The sequence below is a fragment of the Scardinius erythrophthalmus genome (assembly GCF_964197995.2).
Source record: "Scardinius erythrophthalmus genome assembly, chromosome: 2".
In the NCBI taxonomy this organism is placed as follows: Eukaryota; Metazoa; Chordata; class Actinopteri; order Cypriniformes; family Leuciscidae; genus Scardinius; species Scardinius erythrophthalmus.
In genome coordinates this window covers 41,921,942-41,933,911 of record NC_138222.1, presented here as the reverse complement: position 1 = coordinate 41,933,911, position 11,970 = coordinate 41,921,942, and the positions used below count along the sequence as shown (strand labels likewise).

Genomic DNA, 11,970 nt, shown 5'->3' with positions numbered 1-11,970 from the left:
TTATTTTAGTGCTCCTCCACTAAACACAAACCAAGCTTCTCCTTCGTTTGACACAATAGGTCTATGTAATGTGCATGAAATCAAATCTTGAAATGTAGACTATACTGCAGCTGTTAATCTAATTATACGTCTTCATATTTGTAATAAAAAGTGAGCTTGGAAATGCAGTAAGCTTGTGCTTTTCTCTTTTTAGACCCCATAGCTGATCAGTCAGTAATAACTGTCTGTCTAGAACAGACAAATTTATATTTGTGACCAATTCATATCTATGAAGAGAATCTTGCTTAATAAGTGGCTGCATCCAAACTCGCATCTTCTCTTGAGTATACACTATAATGCCAGAAGTATTGGGACACCCCTGCAAATCATTGAATTCAGGTGTTCCAATCACTTCCATGGCCACAGCTGTATAAAATCAAGCACCTAGGCATGCAGACTGCTTCTACAAACATTTGTGAAAGAATGGTCGATTAACAGCTATTTAATTAACACTTTAAAGGCCCAAAAAGGTGTGAGACATTGTTAAAATAGTCCAAAGTGGTTCAACCTTAATTTTATGAAGCGACGAGAATTTTTGTGTACCAAAAAAACTAAATAGGCCTATCGACTTTATTCAGTAATTTCTTCTCTTCTGTATCAGTACGCGCATTGACGAGATGAAGCATAGTTAGTTAGCCAGAGAGTATCAATGACAGAATTTTCATTTTTGGGTGAACTACTGTAACCCTTTAACGGACGCTCTGAGGTAAAGTGTTCAGACTGATTGAACAAGCTCTGCTTTCGTGTTTGTTTTCTTTAAATTAATGTTGTTAAACATCATAGGCTATATTTGATTCACATAAGTGTGACGATAATGATATAAATAACATATGATAGAAACACAAGATGTTTAGCAGTCATTTAAAATGTTAACATATCAGCAATACATGTTCTTGCAGTGCCTTACTGGAGTAGGCCTATAGCCTACGTATTTCAGCAATAATTGTAATTTTCTCATAACTGTAAGCGCAAAACTTTAAACACTACATTAAACAAATAAATCAAATCAAACCAAATTTTTTTTTTTTTTTTGCAAACATCGCTATGGGATTTGTTACTTTAAATTTCAGGGTATATTGATTGTATTCCGTTAAGTATCCACTGTAATAGAACAACATTGCCCTCTGCTGGTAAATGTCATTTTTGAGGGGTCATTTTTAACTTCGTGTCTGAAGAAACTAATAACAATCTTTGATGGAAAAAATGAATGGAGATCATGATTAAAGGCCAACAAACACATCAGAATTCTGGGGTTTGTGAGCTACTTTGTCTCAATAATTCCACCTGAATCATTTGTGTGATTCAGATTAAGTTTACTAATAAATTATTTAATTTGTGCATTAATCTATTTATTACATTTAGATTTTTTTTACTTGTTCAACATTCTTAATTAGAATTCAGTAAAACACAAATGGACACGGACAAGCAGCAAATAGGCTACACAGTCTTCAGAACACAAAACACAATATACACACCACAGCTTCACATCAGGATAATTAGAAAAGGGTGAAACATTTTGGTTATAAGGCATATTTTTATCACAAATTCCAATAAATAAATTATTCAGCTCATGATAAGAAATGGGTACATTTTCTTGAAGATACAGGTGTGATGTTGGGAAAACCTTTTAACTGGTTGAGAGTACACACCAAATTACGAATTTAGAGTAATCTAAGAGTTTGATCATTTTACGACTATAACACGTGTAAAAGTCTCAAGATACAATGTTTTTCAAATCTGAGCTTTGTCTCTGAAGATAGACTCCAGACTTCTATTTTCCTGTGTATTTAATGAAGTCATAGTGGAGAGGAAGTTAGACTTTATGAATATAGTGGTCATGAATTAAAGTGGTGGCTGTAGTTTTTGCTGTGGTGGTGTTTGAATAGCAGTGAAGGACTCTGAGCTTGTTGGTGTATTTAAAGAGCACTTAAAGACTCTCCTGAAAGCAGTGCTTGGATATTCAAGTGCTTTGGCAGATTATCAGGAGCAGAGGAAAGGTGCTCACAGAAACATTAAGAGTGATTCAGCTCTGCAGTCAGAGAAGGCAGATAATGAGATAATACTATGGCAGTGCTGTATGTTTAGTAACGTGCTCTGATATAAGAGATAGCTGGAGATAGCCTATTAATATGAGCGAGAGTCATATTGGTTTCAGACACCAGGGTGTGCGCTGAGTCGACAGAGAGCGTCTCCTACAATGTCCAGCTCATGTCTGAGCTCCTCGACCACATCGTTGATGCTGGGCATGTCCTTCAGCACACATACGCTCTGTGTGTACGGGTTATAACGCAGGGAGAATGGACGCTGGATTGTCTTTGCAAACTCACTGTGAAGGATAAAATGTATGGTTAAAACAAAATAATCATGATATAGAAATATAACAGGTCGCATGTACAAAAAATTGATTTACCGCATTCTAAATTTAGCTTCCTCAAAGCTCTCTGAAACAAAGTAAACATCTTGAAAGGTGGTGATGAGACACTCCTGCTTACAGGTGACCTTGGGCTCAAAGGGAAGGATTTTAGCAGCGCCTGAGAGAGAGTGCTTTTAAACAAAACATGTGTTTCAGTGTTATATCACAGTAATGTTACAGTTTATATTACAAAGTATTTCAATTGCAAATAAATGCTATTCTTTTGAACTTTCTATTCATCAACAAAATCCTGATTTTTGTTTCGTGCGATGATAATAATAAAAAATGTTTCTTATAAAATAAATGTGCCGCAAATCAGCATATTAGAATGATTTCTGAAGGATCATGTGACACTGAAGCCTTGATTAATGATGCTGAAAAATCAGCTTTGCCATCACAGGAATAAATTACATTTAAAAAAATATTAAAACAGAAAACAGTTCTTTTAAATTGTAATAATATTTCACAATATTACAGTTTTTACTGTATTTTTGATACAGTAATGTAGCCTTGGTGGGCAGAAGAGACTTTTGAAAACATTAATAGGGAACAACTAATATTTTATACAAATTATTAGATTAAACATAAAAAGATTATTGTTCTAATCTTTAATTCTAAAACTGATAATGCGTATCTAGTGTACCTTAAGTTCGCTGATGGATGAGAGAAGTCCAGCACCGTATGCTCTGAGTGAACCCTCCTGCTTGCACAGGCCAAACTCTACCGTGAAGAAATAGCACTGCAATGGCACACACACCAACATAACAACAATCAAAACTACTGCAAAAAAATATTAAGGCTTTATATGCACACCAGGACAGCAAAATGTACTGAAATATATACTGTTGCTAATTTCTGCACAGCATCATCAGACGCCCCGAGAGAAGCCAGTCCTAATTCCTGAGAGAACTGTGCAAAACTTGGTTCAGCCAACAGAGGAACATGACCCAGCAGCTCATGACATGTGTCCCTGAAAGACATAGACATGAAGATCTCTTTCATTTATTCATTTATTTGTATGTGCCTATTTCACATGACACATACAAACGTGAAGTGAAGCAGGAGCAAGCTATTAAATGTGGTTGAGATGTTGTTTCATCGCTGAAATAACATTGAAACAATGATAAATGGTTGTAAAAAGGTTAACAAAATCAATGATGAAATTTGAACAAGGTCCGTATGAAAAGTTAGACACTAAAACAATGCTGCGATGTATCAACATTGATTTGATATTCAAAACTGAATAGCAAAATTCAACAGGGATTTAACATGATTCACCCATGATGAAATGTTAAAATGATAGCACACGAAATGGAGCCCAAAGTACAAAATATAAACTGCATGCTTAAATCATCTGGATTTAGTTTGATTTGTTTTGCTGTGTTTGTTTCCATTCCTGCGTGTGTAACTTCTTCATGCATCAAGTTTGACAGACAGTGTGTTGCTTCAACAATGGCTGCTGCTTCATAAAAGCCTGTTTCAAAAGATTGTGACGATAAATCGGCCTGAAGAGATAAAGGGACATATGCTTTGTACTCACGGTTCAGGAGTGTAGAGAGGATCTGAGCTGTGACGCACATATTGTGTACAGTGAAACACTCTGAAGGCCAGACCAGCCAGAAAGTCTCTTGGTGACAAGTACCCAGCAACAGGGCGAATGGTGAAGCCAGTTCGCTCTGAAACACACATACACAGCCACACATCTATACTGTCCCCTGCTGGTGACACAACTAATATTTCTCTTCAGTTCCTCTTGTACCTACTGTAAGGTTAAAATGTATCTGTGTGTGTACATATCATGTGTGCTCGGTCTCACCTCTCAGGAAGTTGGACACGTCCTCCAGTTGTGGTATGTTGTCCTCTCTGTAGCCGCAGTACTGGGTGAGCAGAGGCAGGTTGTGCAGGTACTCTCTACAGGCATGTGTGGGGTACAGCTTATTCAGCTCCCGAAACACTACACCCCACGTCTTCACCTCTTCCTCTGTGAACTCCACACGTGGTATGGGATCTCCACTGCAGAGTGAGATAGAACCATGTCAATATTAAAGATATATATACTGTAAATATGTATAAATATATTTAATATAACATGTGGAATTAATGCAGTTATTGTTAAACCTTATTAAACATACTGTTTGTAACTCATGGCGAGATCAGCAAAATATTTCCTTCTCTTACGATACACGTTGTCTTTGAATCCCTGAAATCGTATAAGAACAAAAATGCTTTCATACACAGAGTCACAACTCAAATACTGAAGACATGATCAGTATGGCATAAGTACTACTAATTCTTAATAACCAGTGAATTTATGAAGCAGACAATACAAACCGGATGATCCGCATCCAAATCTGAACCGTACATTAGAACACGACAGGCACTCTTATCCAGATCTGAGATCTTCTTAGGGAACCAAGGCACTTCAGCAAGATCTGGAAAAATTATTTTCACAGTGTTACGCAACTTTATGTGCAGTACTTGTCAATCTAATGAGAGAGTAAAACACAGTACCATTTACAGGCGTCCAGAACTTATCAGGTGAGTCCATGGCTATAATGCTTGTTTGTTTGCGCAGCAGCTGAACAATATCTTTCAGAGTTTCTCGATCACTGTCACAATCCACTAGTACTTCCAACTCCGAGTTACGCCGTCGGGACTTACGTGACTCAATATGCAAAAGGTTAACCTGGTTGTCCTGTTTATCACAAATGAAAATAAATCATTTAGCATTTGCTATTTGAAATATAATTAGTGTACAGATCAGAGTATACATATATTTGGAGATGTACTAGATTTATAATGTGTGATAAATGCAGTGAGAAGGTACTTAAATTGATACATATGTGACCCTGGACCACAAAATGAAGTTTTATGTAACAAAGTTCGGGAGGAGCATGTTCAGGTAATCATCCAATCAGAACAAGAAGAAGCCAGTATAAATAAATCCTTCCCTTACCTCCTGTCTCATGACAAATTTCTCAGCATCCCGCCACCACCCCATCACCTCACATTCAGATGGGTCTGCTAATAGATACCCATGATCTATACATTCATAGGGGGGAGTACTCTGGGGTCGGACCGAATTCCGAGCTCGGAGCCCTCCCCCCGGACAGCTTGCCAAATACTCATTATAATATTACATCAGATTTCATTAACATGTGAACTCGTGAAACCATAAGTCATAAGTTGCACGGGTATATTTGTGGCAATAGCCAACACAACATTGCATGGGTCAAAATTATCGATTTTTCTTTTATGCCAAAAATCATTAGGATATTAAGTAAAGATCATGTTCCATGAAGATATTTTGTAAATTTCCGACCGTAAATATATAAAACAAATATTTTTGTGAGTGAATGCAGCACAATCGCCAACATAAATGGACAACTTTAAAGGCGATTTTCTCAATATTTCGATTTTTTTCACCCTCAGATTCCAGATTTTCAAATAGTTGTATCTCGGCCAAATATTGTCCTATCCTAAACAAACCATAAGTCAATGGAAAGCTGATTTATTCAGCTTCCGGATGATATATAAATCTCAATTTAAAAAATTGGACCCATAAAACTGGTTTTGTGGTCCAGGGTCACATACAGTATATCACCAGCATTTCTTCATTCATGGACATAGTCCATAGCTACTGTATGTATAACATGATTCTACTAAAGCTAAGAATAACCAAATAATAAAGATAGATAGAATAGAAAACATTTATGTACCTGAAATAATTTTAAAGCCTTCACAAGCCCCCCAACTTCATTCTTCAGAGAGAATACAATTGCGGCATGTTCCCTCTTGGAGGAAAGTGTCTTGTCTTTGTTCTCGTCTTTCTTATGAAAAGTAGTTTTGTTCAGCTTAATAAAAGAGAGAGAGAGAGAGAGAGAGAGAGAGAGAGAGAGAGAGAGAGAGAGAGGGGCTATTATATTCAGTACTCGGGTGTTTCTTCACATTACCATGACAATCTCTCTACTATAGAGCAGATGGGTAATATCCTGCGTGAGTGAACTTATGTTTGTTTTTGACCTGCTTTTCAAATAGGAAATCGTTATTCAAAGGCAAATAACATGTAAAGAACATCATTGTTAACAGGTTGGGTAGGATCCATAGTGCTAATAAATACTTAGCCTACATGACTAAACCAGCACTATGTGGTGGACAGCGACTTAAAAGTTAAAAGCCAATGACATCAACAAATCACCTTTTTTTCTATTATATTAACAATATACAATACTTAGATCAGAAGTTCATGCGCATTCAAAAATATATGGACGTTTTTTTTTATGTACATCCATGATAAGCACAAAATATATTTAATATTATATTATTAATGCAAGTTATTGCAAAGAATTAGAATTATATAAAAATATATATCAGCTATTTTATTCCTTTCTTTGAACTTAAACAATTAATGATTGCATACAAGTCTATTGTAACTCGTCAAGTTCTAGTAAAAGTAAAGCAATACAAGAATACATCCGTATTCAAACATTAGGCTAAGCATTTTGAGTAGGCCTACATGTAAAAAAAGTTGTTCTTACCTCATTGTTGAGTTGCTTCTCTTCGTAACTCTTATTGATGGAGTCAAAAGACCGTCCTCGACGCGGTCCGTCAAGCTTGTTGGCGAGCATGGATGGGTGCTCTTGATTTTATAGTAGAATATGGAGAGGTGCGTGGATCAGACAGATGCTGCTATCAGTCTGGTAATGATGTTTTCTCTTTGGATTTATAAAGAGATCCGGCGGAGGAGGGGGAGGAGCGCGACCAGACCGACCAGAAGATTTCAGAAATTGCAAAAAGCTTCAGCAAGTGAAAACTATTTATCCGTTAGATCGTTATGAAACAATTACAAATGAATAGCCTAATAATAATAATGTTATTGATATAAGCACAAAATGGGAGAAAGGTGCTTGCCACATTTTTTTGTTAACCCCAGTGACTATTGAGATGTTTTGTCCAGTAACTAGCCTACTTTTGACAGTAACGTACTTTAAAGTTTCCTGTCTGAATGTAGCCAAGTTTGCTTTAATTATGTTCAATTGTTTTTCCAACATCTACTTCAAAAATATAATGACGAAATGTATTCATTAGTGTAATGTAAGGTTGTTTTGAACTAAATGTTAAAAACACACAAAACCTCTGCTAGAAAGTTCCATTTGACTCAAAACCTTACATTTAATGAGATTTCCCATTGCCAACTAGCTCCAGTCTCTTATCTTATTTTGCTTATAATTATTGATATCATATTGGTTATCACCCTGAAAGTGTGAAGAGTCAGATCATAATAGACATGTGCGCTATTCATAAGGTTAATTAGTTTATTATTTTGATATTTAATATTGAATCACAACAGTATCACATAATGTCAGTAGAATATGCTATATTAAACACCAGCCTTACAGCAGATCACAAGGAAAGAGAAGGAAAAACCTCTGAACAAAAAGGTAAGGAAATTCAAATAAAATAGAAAATCGAGTATCATGCAATGATCTCTGCTGATATGTTTCAGCACTATTGCCAAATGAACAGCTCCGACAATGCATTAAAAGATTCATAAAAATCGAGTCGAAGACCTTGGCATTTAAACGCTCCCAATCTTTCATGTGGTGCGTATTGTTGATTTATTTACTCTTTCCAAGGTTGGTCTGGGATCAGTGAGCTTTATTTCCACGCCTCTGTGGAAAAAATCAGTGATGAAAGTGATGTGGATAATGGTCTAATAAGACACGGCAGCAGGTCTAGATTAACTGGTGACGACTGATTCGGAATGTGCTTGTCACTGGTTCCTGTTGTCTCCCAACCAAACTAAAGGCCCCAGTCCACACTATAGTTCCAGTCCGGGGGTGATTTTTTCCAAAGGGAGAAACATGGAAAATAATAAAAGCACGTCAATGAGCGTGGCTCGGATTAATAATGATGTGGTAGTTATGAGCAATGGCTGTTTACAAGCTCACACCAGCATTAATTAGCTCAAAACGCAATATAATTAGGTACTGCTGTACGTCCATTTCCAAACAACATGACTAATCTTTTGTTCAGACATTCTCACGCTACTTCTGTGCTTTATTGGTCCATTGTCTGTGCCTCCCACTGCTTGGTCATTGATCTGAAAGACCTCCATACCCCTCTTCAGGGGGATAGACAGACAGTCTTTTGTATGGCAGTCCATAAGTACACATCTCATTAGGCTTCATGAAGTGAGAGATTCACCATCTATTGAAACACAGCCAGTTTATACCAGTTCCAACAGCATGCTGAGATTATTATTTATTTTTTGCGCTATTTAATGCAAATGTAGAATATCTTTAGCTCTGCAAACCAATTTCCCATATCATAAAAATGTTGAAAACCAAAAATGTGGGTGAATCAAAACGCTTTGAACTTTATGACTTCATTCACCGTAACTCATTTAGAGGTAAGGCACAAGAAATGCTTGAAGTTTTTTGTGGTATAATAGCCATCAGGGGGTACAGAGAAACCAGGGAAAAAAGATGTGTTCACCTTATTATGGTTAGCATGTATAACTTGTATTTACAGTATGTATGAGATTTCCATTCATTTCCTTTTTTCCATATATAGTAATGATGTTTGTGCAGAACCGGTGACGTGCAGTGTGATTGAGCCAAGTCAAATCATGCTCAGACTAATCCAATGCAGTGCTGGAGTCTGGTCTACAGTAAAGCTTCACTGTATGCACACAGCTTCTGCAATCAAATTCAATCAATTCAATCTACAGTCAGTCTCAGCAACAGGAAGTTCCCTTCAATCTATGTTGTGAGAAAAGGCCATGATAGAATAAGCAATGATACAGAGTTCATTGGTCTGTCAAACAACCTGAAGTTCCTTAAGGCATTAGTGCTTTCTGTCCTCCCATGTGAGCAAAACAAGGTATGTGATGCAGAACAATGTCAGGAAAGATTAACTCTGGTCATGATCACTGAGCTTCAGTTGAAAGATGACAATCGTAAGAAATATTTGGGCAGTCTATAAAATCCATAACAGTATAGGTGGACCAAACAAGATATGCTCCAGTGCTGGGAAAAATAACTAGGCAGCCCTCATTAGTGGTTTAACTTTGCTGCAAGGCACCTGAGTCAAGTTTTGGCATGGTCTACAAATTTTATGAGACTGTAGATTTTCATGCTGACCTTTTATATATTTTACTTAAAGGTAAAGGTCTCCTTTCATTGATATACAAAGGAAGGAAGAAATGAATGTGTATAGACCATGTGTTCAAAAGCTCTGAGAGCTAATTCTAATTCCTAATGTCTGAGGCAGGCATGAACATGTGCGTCAGCATGCTGCATGTGCATCTGGCATGCTCAACAACCTGTGATCTCTTCGTCATCCTGTATGGATGATGGAGAGTGCAAAACAGGGCTATGTGACAGAAAAGATTCCATCATAATCATAATCTTTTCAAGGCGCTAGAAAAAAAAAATTCAGGAGAACTTCCTGTTTCAACATTGACACCACTCTTTCCATATATATATATGAAGAGTTCAGATGCAAAAGCCTCTAAGTGCCATCTGAAATTTTCTTCTAGAATTATCATTTTTATCAAGCTCGTATTTAAGTTCAGTAATTTCACTTAACTGGCAATGAAAATTACCTATAAGTGACATTACTGAACTTAAATATACAAGCTTGATCAAAATTATCATTCTAGAAGAAAATTTCAGATGGCACTTAGAGGCTTTTGCATCTGAACTCTTCATATATATTGAAGATATTAATACTTGTATTCATTGAGGATGCATTGGTCGAAAGTTACAGTAAAGACATTTATAACATTACAAAAGATTTCTATTTAAAATAAATGCTTTTAATGTCATTTAAAACGTTTTATTCATCAAAGAATCCAGGGGCCGTATTCACAAAGCATTTTATCTTACCACTAGGAGTACTCCTAAATCGCACTAAAATATTTTAGCTAGGAGTTTTCTCTTAAAAGTTATTCACAACGCCTTTCAGACCTACTCTTAGTAAAGAAAAATGACAACTCCTAAACTAAGAGTGAGTCTTCGTTGCTATGGATGACGTCATTACTCATGCACGAGCTTGACTTAGGCCACGCCCACACCCAGGGGGAAAACAATCCAACCGTCTCCATTGACTTTGCATTGCGAGAGGCTGCCTCCTTGTCATTTCTTGCTTCCAACCAACAAAAGACAGAAAAATGCCTAAAAGCTGCTGTGTGACAAGGTGTACAGCAAACAAGCTAAAAAACCCAGAAATAAGTTTTTATTAGCTCTCGACCCCAAAAAACGAGTGTTTAGGACATAAAAGTGGATACAGACAGTTGAGACAGAGCGTCACGTGTCTCATTACTCTGAGAACTAACGTACGTCTGCCGGAGGAGACCGTAATCGGCTACACAGGATAGTTTATCTTACAGAAATATAATATATAAAACTGACATTTGGATATTTGACTCACCAGTGACCAAATGTTTAACTTACTGCAGATGTAGTGTATTTTTAGTGCATACTGAGTGTCAGGATCCCACAATTTACCCATTCGTTCCAGCCTGTATCCACTTTTATGTCCTCAAACGCTCGTTTTTTGGGGTCGACAGCTTATGAAAACTTATTTCTGGGGTTCTTAGCTTGTTTGCTGTACACCTTGTCACATAGCAGCTTTTAGACATTATTCTGTCTTTTCTTAAAAGCAAGAAATGACAAAGAGGCAGCCTCTCGCAATGCAAAGTCAATGGAGACGCTTGGTTTGTTTTCCCCCTGGGTGGGCGTGGTCTCTATTGGCTGATGATTGTAACGCGGGAATGATTCCAAACACCTCCCCAGGCTCCCCTACGATGATGAGTGACAGGTGACAGGTCTGAGAATGCGTGCGCTGTACAGTGCGAAGGACGGATGATGATGAATAACTGAATAAATAGCCTAAATGAATAAAGAGTAAGGCAAAACAAATAGCCTAGTAGCCTAATGAAACATATAGATTGATGCAATATCTTTGCAACATTATTGAATTAATCTGTCACTATATGCCTCTGCCTTAGTTTGCAAAGAGAAGAATATTTTAATTTGATTCACAATGAAACGTTACAATTAGTTTACATGCAATGAGTAGCCTATTTTTTGTTGTTGTTGTTGGTGGCGTTATTGCATCCCTAGTTATGCCTACAATGCAAAATTGTTCCCTCGCGATTGGAAGCTCCTGTAGCCGCCGCATACGCATTTCAAAACATGGCAACGTGAAATGCCACAAAAAGCGGTTTGTGAATAGGTCTTAGTGAGTTAGGAGTCCTCTCGACTTCTTTTAAGCTGTCCCAGACTTAGGTGCTACTTTTAGGGCTAAAATGCTTCGTGAATTACTCTTAGTGAAAAAAATGAGGAGTCCTAAAGTTAGGAGTGACACGCCCATTATTTTTTGGAGTAGCTCCTAAATTCGCCAGTTAGGAGCTACTTTTAGCCTTAAAATTCTTTGTGAATGCGGCCCCTGAATGGTTTCTATATGGCATAATAGTTTCTACAATAATATTAAGCACCACGACTGTTTTC

At 37.1% G+C, this 11,970-nt stretch overlaps 1 protein-coding gene across 1 annotated transcript; it reads right to left on the bottom strand.

The window, feature by feature from the left end:
- Window positions 1-2,190: 2,190 nt before the first annotated feature.
- On the bottom strand, window positions 2,191-7,080 carry tph1b (tryptophan hydroxylase 1b; the record flags this gene model as incomplete). Its single annotated transcript, XM_081355579.1, has 11 exons — window positions 2,191-2,365; window positions 2,450-2,583; window positions 3,096-3,191; window positions 3,296-3,422; window positions 3,993-4,128; window positions 4,269-4,465; window positions 4,585-4,652; window positions 4,784-4,884; window positions 4,964-5,147; window positions 6,172-6,306; window positions 6,991-7,080. The coding sequence occupies 11 exons, from the start codon at window positions 7,078-7,080 to the stop codon at window positions 2,191-2,193; spliced, it is 1,443 nt and encodes a 480-aa protein (XP_081211705.1).
- Window positions 7,081-11,970: the final 4,890 nt, after the last annotated feature.